Here is a 20810-nt window from a genome sequence, read left to right on the forward strand (position 1 = left end):
TTTATTGGCTTACGATGAAAATTGATGTTGATCAGATTTGTTGTAGATGTATCACTTGCAAAAAGGCTAAGTTTAAGGTTTTACCTCCAGGTTTGTATACACCATTACCTGTTCCTAGTAAACATTAGGTTGACATATCTATGGATTTTGTATTGAGTTTATCTAGGACTAAGAAATGACGAGATTCAATATTTGTGGTGATAGATAGGTTTAGTAAGATGACACATTTTTTTCCATGTCATAAATCAACGATGCCGCTAACATTGCGGATTTATTCTTTGAGAAAGTAGTGTGATTACATGGGGTTCCTAGAACCATATTATCGGATAAGGATGTTAAATTCCTTAGCCACTTTTGGAGGGCTCTGTGGAATAAGTTAGGTACAAAGTTATGATTTTTCTACAACTTGTCATCAATAAACTGATGGACAAATCAAGGTAGTGAATAGGATCATGATACAATTCTTACGTATTATAGTTAATAAAAATTTGAAGAGTTAGGAAGAGTGCTTACCATTTATTGAATTTGTATACAATAGGGCGACGTATTCTACTACTTTGTTTTCACCTTTTGGAATTGTGTATATTTTAGTCCATTAACACTTTTGAATTTAATTCCTTTAACTGTTAGTGAACGAAGTAGTTTAGATGGAAAGAAGAAGGTTGAATTAGTGAAATCACTTCATAAGAAAGTAAGAATGCAAATTGAAAAGAAAAATAAACATTATTCATCGCAAGCAAACAAAGGCCTAAAGAGCATTACATTTGAACCTAATCATTGGGTTTTGGTTGGACGAAACTTCGAATTTGGCCAGTAAATGAACAAGTTTCATGTTGGGCTCGAGAGTTGAAGCACGATAGATCAACTTGATTCGAGAAAAGGACAGAGAGGAAGTACCATTTACTATGCAGCCACATAGCTAAGCTAACCATGCGACTGCAAGTGATAAGGCAGTAAACCCAGGTGGAAAATAAAGGACTTCCATGCAACCACATGCAATAGAGCTATGCGGTCGTAGAGTTCAATCGTTGTGCGCATTTTTCCAAATTTCGTGAAATATTGTAATTCTAGTAAAGTTCTATTTTTATGGTAACTTTATATTCTTTAAACTGGGGATTTATGTGTTTTCTATATGTAAGACTCATTATTCTAAATTGTATACAACTTTCATTCATATCAATTGAGAGATTGATTTTGTGAGTATAATTTGCTTTCAATTTTTTGTTCTTCATAATTTTGAACTTATCAAGAATTATTTTTTTTGTAGTGTTCAAATAATTCGGGTGAGATTCGTGAGTGTTGTGATAAAGGGATCAACATATTATCGACGATTGTGTTGGTTACTTGGTTCAATATTTCTGAATTAAACTCAAAATTTTGATTTATTGGCTTTCTTGAATTCGATTCAATCTCTTGTGGGTTTTGTAACTACTATTGTTACGTGGGTTCGTATCACTTTTTTTTTGCATCTAGCACCAAATGTTGTTAAGGATATCTGTGTCATCTTATATTATACATTAATTTTAATTCTTAATCAATTGTCATTACAACTAATTATTATTATTTGAAATAAACTTTAATCATGTAATTGAATATCTGTAATATTGGGATTTAAAATGTAATACGTTGTTTTTCAATAGCATGATTTAATATTTTTTAATTGTGATATTTTTATTAATTGTACTACATTTTTAAAATTTATTAATGAATTTAATATTTTCGTCAACGAAGCACAATTATTTATATTGTAGTAAATTAAATAAATAAATAAATGAAATTTCAGATATGTATAAATTGTTAAGGAAAAAATGGAGAAAATGATTAAAAACTGTTTATTTGTTGTAACTATTGGTACAATGGGTTGGAGTTGAATTTTAGTTTGATGTAAGATTTTATACAAAACTTACCTTAAATTTTGGTTAAGAGTTGGAAATAGCCTAATGTCCACTGTCAATGGAGTTTCAGGATTGGACTTTGCTTTGGTGATAGAAACTCTATGATCGAAGCATTGACCTCCTCTCACAATTGCTATGGGTTCCGCTGTGAATTAAAAAATGCCGACCCTGAAGTTGTGTGTATTCTGTCAAGCCTTATATTGCTGTAACAAGGTCCTTCAGGGTTAGCTCACTCTTTCGATCATTTGTCTGTACCAATTACATAGCACGTGAGTCGGCACAATGAATTGACGATATATTCCCCCTTTGAATTGATTCTTGTGAAAATAATTGAGCGACTTCCTTTTCACCTTGTACAATTGATTCCCTACTGTTTTTGCAGATGTAACTTTTCTTTCTTCATCTTTTTGCAATCTTAACAGTACCTTATGATTAGTCATTATAAGACCACGTTGGGCGTCAAATCTTATAATAATCACAATTATAAGTAATGTTATCATCTTATTACACCATTTAAAAATTCTGTGTACAGAAATTTTTTCACAAAATGGTGACAGAAGTCTCACTGTCCCCATGTTTGATATAATATTTCCAAAAAATCAACCATCCACTCTCACCATGTGTCTTTTCTATATCTCTTATGTACATCCATGTTCTGTATATGTAGTGGAGCTGTACACCATTTGTACAAAGCCGCTTCGGAAAAAAGAAAAGAAAACCCAAAATATTATTTAGATATTCCCTATAAAAAACAAACACAAAGAAAAAATAAAAGAATAAATGTGATCTATATTGTCATAAATTATTATTTTCAATAACAATTTTTAATACGTGATTCGTAAGGCCTGAACTAGTATTTAAAGATGGTCGATCATTTGAGATGAATAAGCAGTTTGATCTAAATTTAATATTATTATAAAAATCATCATCTTCTTGATATATCAAAAGTTAAATCTCAAGTAATCTGAATATCGAAAACTATAATTCATGTACAAGAGTTTCGATATTGCACTTAATAAAGTATATATATTGAGACTTACGTGATATTGTGAGAGAGACAAGGCAAGATGGTTGACGGGTGGAGTGGGGAATCATTGGTTTTGTTGATTAATGTGGAAGTGAAGAGCCCAATGCTTTATTTTTATCAAGAAAAATAAATGGAGAATCAAAACTCCCTTCCAAGGTAAGTCACAAAATAAAATTACAATGTAAAAATGCTGCTAAGAGTTAGTGGAAGTGTGTTGGGTAAATAAAAAAATTGAGCGAATCAAAGTCTTGGTCTTCTACGAATTCCACAAAGGCCAGTGTTTGTGCGAATATTTGTACTCCATCGATTTTAGCCCTTTAGTATCTTATTTTTAGTTATTTGTGCTTCTCTAGTTAAAAATAAAGAATAAGGCCAATCAAATAGGTTAAAAAATAGGAATTTAGAGACAAATTGATTTGGCAGAGAGTGGCTGGCCTTTTTTTTTTTTTCAAAATTTTCAAAGTGTCCGGCCGTGCTTCGACACGTGTCTACTTTTTTTTTCCTTTTCTTTTAAACCTTGTTTTTGAGCATAGCATTGTTGAAAAATAAAATCAATTTGCATCAAAAGTTTCATTTGTTGTCAGTTAAAAATAATATCTCGAGTTCATAGATGTTAAATATTCTTTTTATATTTTGTAATAGCGCAGTGGAGTTAGACCTTCAAATTCAAAACTTTTGTCCATTCCAAAAGAATAATATTGAAATTTCACTATTACCTTAAACCTCTTTAAAAGGATTGAATTGCTGGCACAAAACTTTGTGAAAAGAAAGAAATTCACTCTTTAAAAAAAAAAAACAAAAAAATATCTATGATCAGGTTTTCATCCTTAACTTTGGTGGTAAAGTTAGTTGAATAAATTTTACATTTTGGTTTGTTGTCCTCAATGATTACAAATGTAACATCTGGTGAATCAACACCGCTGATAGTTTTTGAGTGCTTTTGGTTTACCCCTGAATTATAATTAGCTTTTGAAACAGTGACTGAAAAATACAAAACTTTATGGAAAGTGAAAAGCAGTTAGTAATGATGATCAGAAAAGTTTGAATAGTAAAAATCTTGTGCATTTACCCCTCAATTTTTAAAAGTGATGTCCTGAATTCTATTTTCATTTAAATTGATGAATTTCAGTTTTAACCCTTCAATTAGACATTCTTATAATTGTAGATGACTCACAGTTAAAGGTTAAAGTTCTCAAGCCACGTAACATTATCTCCAATTAGCTAAAAGCCATGTGCAAAATTAACGTCTAAATTGACAATTTTCGTTATTTTGGAATTCAAATTTACATATTTAGAACATCAATCACACGGGTGCCATGCTTGCTAAAGATCGAGGATCTCCAGGTAAATTTACCCTTGGTTTTAACCCATTGGATTCCTCTAGAAAGGGATTGGGTAGATGTGAAGAGTAAGTTGCATTAAATGATCCCAAGCAAATGAAAATCTATAGAATGTCAGGTATTGGCAGAATTGGGTAATGGCTGACATGTTAATAAAAAATATAACAGTAAATAGTAATGCCTAAGCAGATAAGACACGAGATAGAAGCCAAAAGACAATGGCTTTAGCCTATGCCCAACTACCCCTTTTCACTTAGATGTAACCTCCCATTTCAAGTCCATGTGAAGGAAAATGACACAAATCTAATTATAAGTGTGACAATATTATGTTATTTAAAAGTAGAGTACCGAAATTGATATTAAAACTGTACAGGTACCATAAAAGAAAATAAAAAAAAAATGTAGCAAAATGATTTTCCTAGTGGGAAATAATTAATTTTCCAAAACTTGTACAAAATCTTGGAATTTCACAAGAATCCGATTCCCTCCCGGCATATTAGCATCTGATTAGTCCTTTCATAGAGATTTTGAGTCCAAACTATTCGCAAAACATCATTATCAGCAGCTTAATGCTTCGTATTTCACTGCCATTGGACGACTAAATCCGGCCTGAGAAAGCAAAGTGCCGACCACAGAAAGGTCCCTGCAGAAAACTCCTTGAAACACCGATGTAATGGCTGCATTGTTCTCAGTCCGATGATTACCATCTAAAATGGCCTCTGGAATTGATTCTATTCTGGTGGAGGATTGTTCTTGAGCCTGTTGAACTTGCATTGCAGCCTTCGCCTCGTCTTCCAAAATCGTCCCCATTACACTGGTATAACCCTTTTGAATCAATCTATATAAAAGCAAGGCAGACATTTTTGCTCGATCCCTAATTGAATCTATATCCCCATCATCTGCAAATTCACACCTATCAATGAAACTCGAAGATTTATCAGGCTTGTGTCTAAGTGTCAACAGCAAATGGGCTCTTCCGAGTTCTGATCTTGAACAACCTCGTCTTAATCCAATCAAAGCATAATAGTCTACATTCCCAGTTTCACCAGCAGCAACCCTTTGCTTCAATTGTTGGATTTTTGCAGCCAATGAACAGAGTTTTCCAGGAATTTCCCGGTACTGAATGTTCTGGCGCTTCCACACTGGTCCGGGCAATTTTCGATCGCGTAGAATTGAGTTGTACAAGAGTTTCAAATGCTCTAGATCGTGGAGACTATCAGGTAAACATCTTATGGTTTCAAATAAGGCAGCTCTCACAGTAAGAGCACGAATGCAAGAAGGGTTCAATGCTAAGGTTCTATTGCAATCCGCAATTGCATCTGATATTCTGCCTGCTGATTGATAAGCTGTGGCACGGTGCACGAAGCACTCGGCCAAGAATCCCTGCGGGGCTCCACGACGACCATCGACAATTTTTGAAAAATGTCTAATGGCTTCAGAATAAAGCCCGGCATCCAGGGCGGCCATTGCGGCGGTCTTACGGCGGATTAGGAGCTTGATGTGGCTGAGAAGCTGGGAAATGCTCTCAGACTCTGCCTTTGGAGGTGTTGAGGGTTGTAGATTATTGATTGATGCTTCGCTGGAGAGTGGAGATCTGTTAAAGGAAAAGCTGTCGTCCGACCAGCAAATACTTTCCCGGCGGAATGCTGCTGTGGCGATGCGTTTTCCGGTCTGAAGCAGCACCATTGCGTCTTCCATTAATCCCAGGTGGCAACAAGCTTGACCCAAAACCAAGTACCTGTACGGTAAAATTTAGATAACGGACTGAGTAATTCCAAATGTATTAATAAATTTGGTTTACCGAAAATTTTAACCTGATTAAATTTGGTTTATCGAAAATTTTACAAATCTGCCAGTTGTTTCGCGTAATCTACAAGTAAACCAGCAAAAATTAAATTACCTCCATTGGCCTTCTTTGTTGACGTTTTTACAGAGTCCCGTCGTAACTTTCTTCTTCAAATCCGAGACAGAAAAGCACTTAAACGCCGGTTCATTTTGACCCAGCGAGTCACCATTGCCGGAGAGAAGTTTCAATCGTTCTCTCGACAACTGAGTTGACGAACTATCCGACGACCCAGTTAACGATTCCTCATCAGAGCTCATTTTCATTCTAGGAATATAATCCTGCAACATATCAGCCACCTCTTTGAACCGCCGCAGAGAAAGCAAACACCTTGCTTTGAGCTCCAACGCCAATTCCATACGCGGCGAAATAGCCAACGCTGCTTCAAGTAGGCGTAAAGCCGCCACCGTCTCTCTTTGTTCCTCCGTCGCAATCAGCATTTTAGCATCCCTCACATACCTCTCCACCATCTGCATTACATTTTCAATATTATTCCATATACATATGAATACGAGCTATTTACTTTAACGGGTTAGAAAAGTTTGAAAGAAAAAAACCTTTTTGTTGGTGAGCCACCAGTGCTTCTTCTCTCCACCAGTGAGAGACGTCGGTGAAGCAGCCATGGCAAGTAGGCAAGAAGATTCAACCATTAACGAGATCTCTTGCTGCCTCTTTCTGCGTTTTGTATTATTGTACGCTGATATTGAAACATCTCAATTTCCTCCTCATAGATAGAGGAGAAGAGATTTATAAATCTACAAAAAATAGAAAAATTGCAGGAGAAGGAGAGGGAGAGAGAGAGAGGAGTAAAGAGGAGATATGAGAAGGAAGGGAATCATAGCAGCTATGTAAAAATTAGGTTGACAAATTTGATTTAACGTTGATAACATTTAGATCAATTATTTAAAAAATAATTTTTGAAATCAATGGTCGAAATTTGCCATCATTTTATTTGTAAACTAACTTTATAGAAATAGCTTAATTCGAAGGAAGAAGGGGATTAAAAACAACAAATGCCAGCTTTGACCTTAGATAAGTGAAGGAGAGAACTTCCACGCTACTGCTACATCGCTGGCACCAAATCCTCTAGAGTATAGAGAGGTCCAAAGGCTAGTCTACGGTCTAGATGGTTAACATAATTAAAATTAATATAAATTGTTTTCGAAATTCTCCGTGCATTTTTTTGAAGTTTTTCGGTGATTTGATATATTCTCTCTAAGAAAACAATTTTTAGTTGTTTGATATATAGACTAAAATCAAATTAAAGTTAATAATTAATTTTAATGGTAAATTTTATAAAATTCACTACTTTTCAATTATATTTTTTTTCTTTTCTTTCTATCAAAATCTACTTAAAAATGTGAGCCTACTAACATATTACTAAAAATTAATGTTAAGCTGCCTACAAGCATAAATATTCACTTATCTAACCAAATAGTATGCACAACAGAATAGATTTATTAGTTGGATGTCTTTACTACTTAGGTAGGAATTGAATAAATGCTGTAGAGTCATAAAAGAGAATGGGGACAATGGAGACTACGCAGTCTCATCCGGAGATTGAAATATGGGGGCTAGTTTGGTAATTCGTGATAATTATGGTGTGATCAAATTGCTCTTTATAATGTGAGAATTGGTACTTCTCGAAAGTCTGGACTTTACGAAATAATTGACCTAGCATCGTGGTGGCATTAATTTATCCATCACAAATAACATTCAAAAGATTATTCGAAGAATTCTGCTACTTGTAATCATCTCGTACAAGTTCCAGAAACAGTAGTGGCAGCACTGCATTGGCTATCAACACTGCACTTTTTTAGGTGAATCACTATGTACAAATAGACTTGCTGTAATTCAAATCTATTATTGGAATTAACAAATTTGAACAAATATGGCTGGACATTATCTTGAAAAATAGTGCATTCACAATGCTATGTCGAATAGATGAATAATGATATTTGACATAAGTGAATTTCGACCATAGTATTGGTGATAGTGGAGTCACACTCTGCAAATAGTGATAGATAACATTATGGTGAAACGTTGGCTCAATTACCGTTTAACTCACTTAGAATAATTTAATTATTAATCTAAATGTCATAAGGAAAATGTTTCTTGTACATAATTATTTACATAATGTATTATATAATGATGATGCGTCAAAACGTAGGTAGGGAAGTTATCAATTGATGAGAATTGATCCAATTAAATTTTGTCACATCATCTGTTGATAAATCATTGTGTAAATTGTTATGTACATATAATACAACCCTTGTCATAATATCGTGGTGACATTGATAAATTCCAATTCACAATATTTCAAATCTATTTACTTCCAAACGTATATAAGCAATTGCAACCATTATATAATCACGACACTATTTATTATTGTTATGAACTCTTTGGTAGCTTGATTCTTGTCCCCAATAGCTTGAGGTATATATATATATATATATATATATATAAGGATGAAGAATTTTGTTTGTATAATTAGAGTCTGTTTGAGAGTGATTTTTTCTCTTAAAAATTTGATTTTTTGACTGTTATTTCACTATTTCGGTCGTTATATTTGACTTCTTCTCTCACAGGTAGACCCCACTTTTTTTCTAAAGGTCAAAAAATCAATTCTCAAAATCACTCTCAGACTCTTTAATGAATTTGACAAGGTGCAATTAGTAATGGATAAAGCCATAAAGGTAATTTGTTAATTAAATGGTCATTTATTACTTACGAGAGGGCCATTATTATTATTATTTTTTAATCCTCCGACTCGTTTAATTCGANAAGTTTCAATCGTTCTCTCGACAACTGAGTTGACGAACTATCCGACGACCCAGTTAACGATTCCTCATCAGAGCTCATTTTCAGGCTAGGAATATAATCCTGCAACATATCAGCCACCTCTTTGAACCGCCGCAAAGAAAGCAAACACCTTGCTTTGAGCTCCAACGCCAATTCCATACGCGGCGAAATAGCCAACGCTGCTTCAAGTAGGCGTAAAGCCGCCACCGTCTCTCTTTGTTCCTCCGTCGCAATCAGCATTTTAGCATCCCTCACATACCTCTCCACCATCTGCATTACATTTTCAATATTATTCCATATACATATGAATACAAGCTATTTACTTTAACGGGTTAGAAAAGTTTGAAAGAAAAAAACCTTTTTGTTGGTGAGCCACCAGTGCTTCTTCTCTCCACCAGTGAGAGACGTCGGTGAAGCAGCCATGGAAAGTAGGCAAGAAGATTCAACCATTAACGAGATCTCTTGCTGCCTCTTTCTGCGTTTTGTATTATTGTATACGGATATTGAAACATCTCAATTCCCTCCTCATAGATAGAGGAGAAGAGGTTTATAAATCTACAAAAAATATAAAAATTGCAGGAGAGGGAGAGGGAGAGAGAGAGAGGAGTAAAGAGGAGATATGAGAAGGAAGGGAATCATAGCAGCTATCTAAAAATTAGGTTGACAAATTTGATTTAACGTTGATAACATTTAGATCAATTATTTAAAAAATAATTTTTGAAATCAATGGTCGAAATTTGCCATCATTTTATTTGTAAATTAACTTTATAGAAATAGCTTAATTCGAAGGAAGAAGTGGATTAAAAACAACAAATGCCAGCTTTGACCTTAGATAAGTGAAGGAGAGAACTTCCACGCTACTGCTACATCGCTGGCACCAAATCCTCTAGAGTATAGAGAGGTCCAAAGGCTAGTCTGCGGTCTAGATGGTTAATATAATTAAAATTAATATAAATTGTTTTTGAAATTCTCCGTGCATTTTTTTGAAGTTTTTTCGGTGATTTGATATATTCTCTCTAAGAAAACAATTTTTAGTTGTTTGATATATAGACTAAAATCAAATTAAAGTTAATAATTAATTTTAATGGTAAATTTTATAAAATTCACTACTTTTCAATTATATATTTTTTTTCTTTTCTTTCTATCAAAATCTACTTAAAAATGTGAACCTACTAACATATTACTAAAAATTAATGTTAAGCTGCCTACAAGCATAAATATTCACTTATCTAACCAAATAGTATGCACAACAGAATAGATTTATTAGTTGGATGTCTTTACTACTTAGGTAGGAATTGAATAAATGCTGTAGAGTCATAAAAGAGAATGGGGACAATGGAGACTACGCAGTCTCATCCGGAGATTGAAATATGGGGGCTAGTTTGGTAATTCGTGATAATTATGGTGTGATCAAATTGCTCTTTATAATGTGAGAATTGGTACTTCTCGAAAGTCTGGACTTTACGAAATAATTGACCTAGCATCGTGGTGGCATTAATTTATCCATCACAAATAGCATTCAAAAGATTATTCGAAGAATTCTGCTACTTGTAATCATCTCGTACAAGTTCCAGAAACAGTATTGACAGCACTGCATTGGCTATCAACACTGCACTTTTTTTGGTGAATCACTATGTACAAATAGACTTACTGTAATTCAAATCTATTATTGGAATTAACAAATTTGAACAAATATGGCTGGACATTATCTTGAAAAATAGTGCATTCACAATGCTATGTCGAATAGATGAATAATGATATTTGACATAAGTGAATTTCGACCATAGTATTGGTGATAGTGGAGTCACACTCTGCAAATAGTGATAGATAACATTATGGTGAAACGTTGGCTCAATTACCGTTTAACTCACTTAGAATAATTTAATTATTAATCTAAATGTCATAAGGAAAATGTTTCTTGTACATAATTATTTACATAATGTATTATATAATGATGATGCGTCAAAACGTAGGTAGGGAAGTTATCAATTGATGAGAATTGATCCAATTAAATTTTGTCACATCATCTGTTGATAAATCATTGTGTAAATTGTTATGTACATATAATACAACCCTTGTCATAATATCGTGGTGACATTGATAAATTCCAATTCACAATATTTCAAATCTATTTACTTCCAAACGTATATAAGCAATTGCAACCATTATATAATCACGACACTATTTATTATTGTTATGAACTCTTTGGTAGCTTGATTCTTGTCCCCAATAGCTTGAGGTATATATATATATATAAGGATGAAGAATTTTGTTTGTATAATTAGAGTCTGTTTGAGAGTGATTTTTTCTCTTAAAAAATTGATTTTTTGACTGTTATTTCACTATTTCGGTCGTTATATTTGACTTCTTCTCTCACAGGTAGACCCCATTTTTCTTCTAAAGGTCAAAAAATCAATTCTCAAAATCACTCTCAGACTCTTTAATGAATTTGACAAGGTGCAATTAGTAATGGATAAAGCCATAAAGGTGGTTTGTTAATTAAATGGTCATTTATTACTTACGAGAGGGCCATTATTATTATTATTTTTTAATCCTCCGACTCGTTTAATTCGAGGGTTTAAATAGTAAAGAAGTTTTTTTTTTTTTTTTTACACTGTTGGTTCTCGACTGATTGTTCAAACCGCAACTTAATCCCAATTTTTAAAAAGGAACAATTAGTCATTAACGCTCTAAACCATCTCACACGTCAAAGTTTATAAAGCTACATCTTTAGAAATTTCGAGTTATTCATCTTTCCTTGAGGTCCAAGATGTGACTATTTAATTAAGATTTGAACTTTTTCTTGATTGTGCAACTATAAAGAATTATTGAGAACAAACTTGTCCGTTTCGAAAATTAAGGACTAAAACGTTACTCGAACAATACGGTCTAGACCAACAATGTAATTTTTCTTAGGATTGAGCAAAACTCCTGAATTGAATCGAGCGGTTCTTTTTAAGTTAAATACCCGAACGGGTATTTGAATCGAGAGTTGAAGGGTTCGATTCGATTATCCCTAATCCGAATAAGAACCGAATCTCCTTAATTTTTTTTACTTTATTAATTTTAAACAAGTCAAATTATTTTATTATTTTTAAACAAATTTGTTAACTAGTTAATTTAGTTCAAATAATAAAATATGATTTTCCTATTTCTAATTTTCAGTCCAAACCCAACTTAATCAAATTGATCTAAGTTTTATTCTACCGTAGTGCAATTTCTACCGTTTTGGAGAAATCGAATTAAACTTCAACAACTTATCTCTTAATTATTGTAAGCTCGCTATCATCCCCTTTTTGTGATTTTAACAATCAAATCTATGAAGAATTCAGCAAGACATATAAGATTGGACTATGTTATTTTGTAAGAGTTAAGATTGAATGTGTCATTAGTTGAATTAATGTAACTTTATAAATATTAAAAAAATTAATTATAATATAGAATCTCGGAACTGAATCCGAATGATTCTATAATTAAATTTGAACCCGACGACTCCACTTACTAAATATCTCAAAATTTCGGATTCGATTCGACTCTCGTTAGAATCGAATCGAATCGAATCGGACTATACCCACCCCTAATTTTTCTTGACTATAAATGTTGAGATTTGTTTCCGAATTTTTAACTTATTCCCATTTGGTTGCTTAGTCATTAATTAAGCACTTTGTTTTGAAGAAGGAGCTTTTGAAGTTTGGAGCGAGAGATTATGATTTCCTTTGTTTACTCTTTATTCTTTAAAGATCTTATCCATAACCTAAAGAGAAACTATTCTAAGGAATAATGCAAATCTAGAGTGACGTGTTATATTATTTGTCCTCTTAATAGATTCTAACCATCAAATATAATTGAGTTTGAAGGGGTGTTGATTTGATTTACTGGTTTACTCGGATCCTTCGGAAAACCTCATTTGAGTGGTTAGGTTTTAAAACATTGATTTCCAAGGGAAAACCTCTTCGAACCTCGACAATCCAAACTATCAATTTGATTTTGGATTTGAATTTTCCCCCTCCCGAACTGTTTCAACCCTTGTTATATCATATTCCTATAAGCAAAATCACAATGTTAGCATTCAATCTTTTGATAAAGTTCTAATTTGATCTTCAATCTTTTGTAGTATATGCATGGGTAGTCCCAACAAATACGAAAAGGGTAAAAATGTAAAAGCAGAATTAGGATAGGAGAAAGTGATTCTCTCTCGTAAGCCACAAGAATCCTACTTTAGCTTTTGGGGTATTGGTTCCCTTAGCTTTTGAATTGAAGCCACATTGATTAATGAATGCACATGACATGAAATGAAATAGGCAGATCCAGATGGATTTGTCTTAAAGCCTCCTCAAACCTCCCTTCCTATGGCACAAACACAAACCCCACATCCCTTTCCTTTATAAATTCTAGTTCCAATATTCTCGTGATTGGCCCCACCTCCTTTGCCACATCATCCAATGCCTTTATCCATACGTCAACCTAAGGTTTTGACTAGGGATGTCAAAATGCAATAGTCTATGTGAGTTTAGTCCGTCCAAATTTAGTATGGACCTATGCTAACTTTGTTAAAAATAATTTGTGTAGATCCCACACAACTCGACTCAACATAGACCATTCGAGCCCAAATAAATTTAAGCGTGTTGGGTCCTAGCCAAGCAAGTTAGGGATGACCCTTATCTAGACTAGAGGTAACAAGTGGGTTCATTCAATACGATCCTTATTTCATGGCTCAACCAATTTAATTTTGCTCCAATTCCACTACCATTTAGCCGCAAACCATTTGTGTAAAGCCAATGGGGGTGGGGGGGTACACTGTTGTCTTGTTATTGATTGAATTATTCATGTAATACTTATCATGTTTATTGTCCTACAATTCTAAGACTGTGAAATTTAATTAAATAAGTCCAACCGTTTTTTTTTCGAATCATGCATAAATTTCAAGTTCCAAGATAATTTTGAAGCCAATAGTTTGGAAGGAGCTCACAAGTACTATTTGGATGTCATTTTATGGATATGTCACATGTATTGTTAACAAGCATGTGCGGAGTATCCAAAATCACTTTCGTTTCACCCATTTCGATTTGGAACGGAACCGAAATGAGGTTAGTGAAAAATTGTCCAATGTGCAACTACTTTACTGACAATAAAGCTTGCATTTCAAAGTAAATTGAGTTATGCCTTTACAAGTCATTGACATCCAATAGTAGCCATATTTTCGGAATAATTTAACATGTTGTAGCTTTACTGTGACACAAAGAACAATGTGCTATTCAGCCATGTGAAAATGTGCATTGAAGCTTAAGAATGGAGAGCTTTATTGAGGAAAAATAATTCTTTACTAACTCAAATGGCATGCTTCACAAATATCATAATATCTAATTGTTCGAAAACAACAGTCTTAGTTTTTAATGAATTTAAAATCGACTATGTGAACAAAGACAATTGACTTCCTAATACAGCTAATGAGAATATAAGGTGTCTAGAGCCTAGAGGTAGGTTTCTTCCAGCCAATATTAGCAGCACATTCTTAATACAGCTAATGTCTCCAGTCCAGGTTGGAGAAAGAAGGGGTCCCTATTTGATTAAGGCAGCCTATTTCCACTTCGGGCATATAATTATCATCAATATATGGAGCCATATATTCTATGGGCTTCCGGGTCCACCCATTTTACTCGAGAACATTGAACAACTCATACCACGAGTCCGTATTTGAAAGTCACTTTTCTAAAAAGTACGTTCAGATTCAATAGAAAAAATATTATCGAAAAATACAGTGTTCGTATAAAAGGATGGCCTATAATTGGCATGGCAATGTGTTACATAAAAAGGTTGAGGATCTCCACCGTCCCGTTTCTAGAGCTTTGTGAGGGAGGTAAATAATGGGATGTGCCCCAACAAGCCATGAAACAAGAGCTGTTTGTACACTGCGCGTACAGGGAGTCAAATTTTATGTCTCAGGAATCAAAATTACATTCTTGTATATTTGCTAGTTGAGTCTATGTTGTCATTCCATTGTCATTAACAGCTATGTCTATTTTCTATTCAATATTTTGTATATATTTAAAGGGTTGATGGGCATGCATTCAATCAATAGTTGTAACTATTTATTTTTTGGATTATAAATCACTCTAGTCAGTCGATTGAAAACTCCTAATGTCCACCTAGAAGGTTGACTACTCAGGCCAATTATGTATTGACACCACACCAAGTGCCAACAACTAGTAATCGCATTTTCATCATAGAAAGAACGCATCCAAATAAAATTTATTTAAATATCACAATATTAAACACGTCATAAATATAATTGGGCTCGAAGAAGAACGTATTTGGTGCAAAATAAGGATCCAATGTAGCACAAATGGTAAACTAGTGAATTTTGAAAATTTTAAAACTCAAATGAATATCCATCCTTATTATTTGAATATAAAAATTGATTAGCATGATTTAGATGTACATGTAATCATATAGCCTATATTTATTTAATTTATGGGAAAAGATCCAATTTTGTAGACATGTTGGAGTCCAAGGAGGCAATTGTGTGACGTGAAATCCTAAAGATTCTAATATAAAATAAACATCTCCATACGGTTGTTATTGGTGTAACTACGCATTAATAAATCTGCAAATTAACCAATCAATTGTGAATATTTTAATCTAAATCATTTTGCATAAAGGCCTCTCTGGGGGGCTTAAATTTCAGACGATCACGTGGTTTAAACGTGAGAGCCACAAACCAAAGAAGATCAAATTATGATTAGTGCCAGCCTCTGTTGGGTTGGTTTACCTTAATAAACAACGATAATTGCTTATTTTGAAACGAAACGATAACTACTCTTATTTTCAATAACATATGGAATTAATTTATTATTCACACAAATAATTTCGACTGTTGTATTGAGTCATAATGAGAGCTATGCATTTATCTAGTTTAATAAATTTAAGTACTTTAGTGAGAAACATATTTTCGTGTCTGAATTTTACATATTTATGTAGACTACAGTGAAATGTGAATTTTGATCCCCCGCTGTCATTTATCTTGGAGTCGATATGGACGTCCATCACTATATGCCAGGAAATGGAATCGATAAAAATTCAAAAGAGATGACTTTACAATTTGAAACCAAAGATTACTGCAAAATGGCTGTTTCATTGATACAATGATTTGATTTAGGTTTGAATTTCATCAAACCAATTTAAAAATTTGTAGTGAAAGTACATCTTTGCCAACAATAGATCATTCATAATTGTGATAGGGGGACATGGCTGGTGGCTGGGTCATCGAAGGGAGGTTCGTGAGGAAGTGGTTAAGTGCAGAGCCGGTCCTGGGCACAGGCAAATGAGGCCTATGCCTCAGGCCCAAAATCACAAAGGGTCTATTTTGGTCCAAAGTTTTTTTTTTTTTTTATATTGAAAGAATGAAAATAGTTTTTTCATTAATTGTGAGATGATTGAGATATTTGTTTATTGTTTTAATCTTAGGTTTAAGTTAACAATATGTTGCATAATATATCGTTGAATTTTGTATTTACGTTCATTTTGGAGGCCTAATTTTTGGATTTCGCTTCGGGCCCCGACAATCACAAGACCGGCCCTGGTTAAGTGCATGTTGGTCTAAATTTATTGTAATGAAGTAAAAGTTTGTATATACTTTTTATTTATTTACTTTTTTTTTACAAAACATAATTTTAAAAATTATTTTTAGTTAACAAAAATTTACTTTTAGCGTGATATAATGATTTTGATAAACAAGCACGGCAATTTTTTCATCTATATGTTCCTTTTTTTGAAATATACGTCAAGTATTTAAGCAATCATTAGTTACTTGTTTCAGATCATTTCTGATAGTTATTTTCTTGCTGAATATTTTGAATTATTATAATGCGGTTATCCATTATTGCTTATTCTTTGGAAAAATGCAAAGGGAAAATTGCAGCAGCCATTTCAAACATTTTCAATTTTTGCAAACTTTACCTTAACCTTCAATTTGTGCCAGCGAAGATCCCCAACCTTTCATAAATATGCATTTGGAGTCCAAATGGATGGAAACAGTCTATTTTGACCGTTAGTTGATCGATAAAATTGAACTTTGATCAATTTTGACTAATTTAAAAGGGTAAAAGGGTAACTTTGCTATTTAACCCTATAAAACAATTAAAATAAATAATCAAAACAAAATAAAAATAATAAAAAGAAAAAACTAATCATCTCCTTCTTCACCTCACCCCGTCCCATCACACCACCCAATCCAATACCCAAGCAACCAAAGTCACTACTAAAATTCCTGCTGTCAGATTTTTTTGCCTCCATAGCATCACATTGTAGCTATCTCAATACAACAACCTTATAAATTGAATTTATTATTACTAATGCGAACAAATTGTGAAATGAATAATTCTATGGTTAGAAAATAATTTATGTTTCCATTTTCTCTCTAACTCTTCACTAGAATTTTTACTTCTCCATCACAAAGAATCTCCCATCTGAACCTTATTTCCCTCACAATACAAATACTCATCTTTAGATTTCGCGAAACAATGCTAGAGATTCTGGATTTTGGGCTCAACGAGGGACAAAACTGCTCGAATGCACAGAGAGGCGCTTTTTGAAGTAGGCTTGAGTTTAAAGGGTGAAATTGGTTTTATGGAAACTCAGTTAAGAGGATTTCAGGGATTTTGTGGGATGGATTGTAGGGGTTTGAGAGAGGAGGTTTGTAGCCGCCATTATTGGGGGAAAGTGAAGAAAATGCATCCGTTTACATAAAGAAAAATGATTTTTTGGTTTTGGTTTGGGGTGGTGTCTGGTGATGGCCAAAAGTAGCAGGTGTTGATTGATGAGTTGTTTCTAAATTTTGGTTTTTTTGGGTGGGAGGAGGGGATGGAGTAAGAGGTATGTGACATGTGTAAGAAGATGATATTTTATTTTTATTTCTTCTCTCTTTTTGTTTTTGTTTTGTTTTATTTTATTTCTAGGTTTTTAATTATTTTATGTATATAATAGCAAAGTTACCATTTTAACCATTTGAATTAGGTCAAAATTAGTCAAAGTCCACTTTTGTCGGTCAACTAATGGTTAAATGGACAGTTTCTATCCATTTGGACCCCATGTACATATTTTTGAGAGGCTAGGGACCTTCGCTAGCACAAATTGAAGGTTAGAGTAAAGTCTGCAAAAATTGAAAAGGTTTGGGACTGTTGCTGCAATTTTCCCAAATGCAAATGCAATCAAATGAACTGTTACTTAGAAGCATTGAAATTTCAATTTTGATTTTGTTGATCGCAAAAAATTTGGCAACAAAATCCTAATCTCAACCCCTCCACGTAGATATTATTTGCGCACTAAGCACGCCATTAAAAGGCAAATTAGTCGGTTGAGAAAAAGGTTCGGCAATCGTTTCACTTCAAAGATCAAATCAACTGTCGGACGAGAAAAAATATAAGTGCAAAAGAGGGAGAGGGGATTTGGTTAGAGTTGGAAAAGATACCTTGGTTATGAATGAACTCACATATATATAGAAAATGGAAATGAGCCTCGTGAGCTAATGGGTCGGACCCAAGTTCTAAGCCCAATATGCATTTGTTCAATTAAAATAGGCCCAATCAATGAATAGTTGATGCCATGTCAGTATATATGGGACCCCTTTCATTATGCACATGCCATATAATTTATGGATATAACAATAGTCCCTCAGTCTGAGTCATTCATTCATGTGTGGGTTTTCGAAATATAAATAGTCAATTAGGTGAGATCTTAAGATCTTACAGATTGCATCAGAAATATGAGTAGCTCCAATAAGTAAGGACTTATGAACTGCCTCGAGAATATGCATCGTTCTCAAATAGGAGAGGATATACGATTTGCCTCGAGAATATAAACCACTCTAATAAGTGAGGATTTACGAACCACCTCACAAAATATCTATGTGAACCTGAATAAGCTAGAAGTTACGAATTGCCTCGAAAGATAGATACTGCATATATTTTTTTGAAATTTCAGCAGCATCTCCTCTGTAATACGGACTAAACCTACCTGTAATACAACACAATATCTCCATCACGCATATAAAATTAATTTGTGGTCCACTTACCCCTCAAATTACTCATGATGATAAAAGTAAATGATAACATGTCAAGCTTGTGAGTGTGAAGTAAAATGATATCTATTAAATGATAATGTAGAAGTGTGGCATATGTACTAGCAATAATAAAAATAGTGTCATGGGTCATGAGGCACGCTAGCAGTGATGTGACATGTATACTTGGCAGCAATAATATAATGTCTATGCTAACAGTAATCACAATAGTCCCTGAGTCTCAGTCAAATATTTATATCTGGGTCCGACTTGAAATATAAGTCATCGTGATGAAGTTAATGTAGAGAGGAGACTAAATATATAAGCAGTTGTGATAAACTGATGCAGAGGTGATCGACCGACGTGGCATCAACTAATTAATTGGTTGGACTTATTTTAATTAAATAATTGTATATTGGGCTTCGAACTTGGGTACAGCCCATTAACATCACTTTGCCCATTTACATTTTTCTATTAATCAAAGGTATGATTTCTAATTCTGACCAAATCCCCTCTTCCTCTCTTGCACTCATATTTCTCTCGTCTGATCGTTAATTTGACACTTAGAGTGCAAATGATCATTGGATCTTTTTCTTGGCCGACGGCTTTTGCATTCTAATTGGATGCTCAGTTTGCAAGTGATGTCTACATGGAGGGAATGCGACAATCTGTTGACCTCAAAAAATGCCAACAAAATCCTGACTGTGTCCTCTCTACGTAGACATCATTTGCGCACTGAGCACCTCGTTATAAGGCAAAGGTCTTCGGTCGAAAAAAAGATTTCACGATCGTTTACACTCTAACGATCAAATCAACTGTCGAATGAGAGAAATATGAGTGCGAGAAAGGGAGATGAGATTTGGGTAAGGTTAGAAAACATACCTCGGTTGTAAATAAAACCCACGTGTATATAGAAAATGAAAATGAGCCTCGTAAGCAATGGCCGGACCCAAGCTCCAAGCCCAATATGCAATTGTTCAATTAAAATAGGCCCAATCAATAAATAATTGATGCCACGTCAGTATATATGGGACCCCTCCATCACGTGCATGTCACATAATTTATGGATATAATAGATTTCAAGGCTTCCATCATTTTGACTGTAGTCTTCTAATGATGTATTCTCGCTTGGACTAGTAAATACATGAGAAGTACCTCGTATTTGTATCTATTTTGTTTCCCTTGCATTTTGATCTCCAATGCCAGCCTTCTTTTTGGAATTGAGCCTTTTCTATTGGTTCTATAAATACAAAAATGTTCATCCCTAAAGGAAATAATTGGTGAATTTCTAATATTACTTTTAAGTCATATTCAATTGTTTTCAATCCTTATTAACTACTTCAACGTCCACACAATTTTTTTGCAAGCGAATATTTTTTAGCAATAGATTCACATATCATCATCATCTAAACTTGAATTTAGAAAACTTGGTGACTTTTTGTATGTTTTGCAATAATTGAACTTCAGTCTTGAGAAATATGGCTTGTTAGCATAATACGTTTTAAATTTTTGCATTTTCAACCTTATTTTTATGTTTCATTGTGGAAAACGTCATTTTCATCAATTTTTACCCAATTTCTCAATTAAAAATTGTAAAATAACAAATATACCCTCCTTATAAATAAAACAAAAAGAAAAGAAAAATAAAGAACAAATTGCAATTATACTCCCAACGATGGAGTCTATAGGTAGCACGGTAGTAAGCATAAGTGAGAGCCTCGGCAGAGTCGTAAGTTGCCAACCAAACTCTCATTCTATTTTGTGGAAGTCTAATTTTCGCCACCCATTTGACCCAATGCCCTTGTTGAACCCCTCTATATAGCTTTTTCTTGTTTAGGCTAAAATAATT

The 20810-nt window shown here is 33.7% G+C and overlaps 1 protein-coding gene across 2 annotated transcripts; it reads right to left on the bottom strand.

Moving 5' to 3' along the window:
- Positions 1-4545: 4545 nt before the first annotated feature.
- On the bottom strand, positions 4546-9539 carry LOC111411748. Of its 2 annotated transcripts, XM_023042333.1 has the most exons (4): positions 9265-9539; positions 8915-9177; positions 6163-6324; positions 4546-6000 (listed from the first exon to the last, which is right to left on the bottom strand). In XM_023042333.1, exons 1-4 carry the CDS (start codon positions 9355-9357, stop codon positions 4821-4823), a joined length of 1698 nt encoding a protein of 565 aa, XP_022898101.1. In that variant the 5' UTR covers positions 9358-9539; the 3' UTR covers positions 4546-4820. The 2 variants fall into 2 exon arrangements, with proteins under 2 accessions (XP_022898101.1, XP_022898100.1); XM_023042332.1 differs by lacking the exons at positions 8915-9177; positions 9265-9539 and adding an exon at positions 6663-6998 and having other exon boundaries at positions 6163-6575.
- Positions 9540-20810: the final 11271 nt, after the last annotated feature.

The sequence above is a fragment of the Olea europaea genome, chromosome 16, assembly GCF_002742605.1.
Source record: "Olea europaea var. sylvestris chromosome 16, O_europaea_v1, whole genome shotgun sequence".
Taxonomy (NCBI): Eukaryota; Viridiplantae; Streptophyta; class Magnoliopsida; order Lamiales; family Oleaceae; genus Olea; species Olea europaea.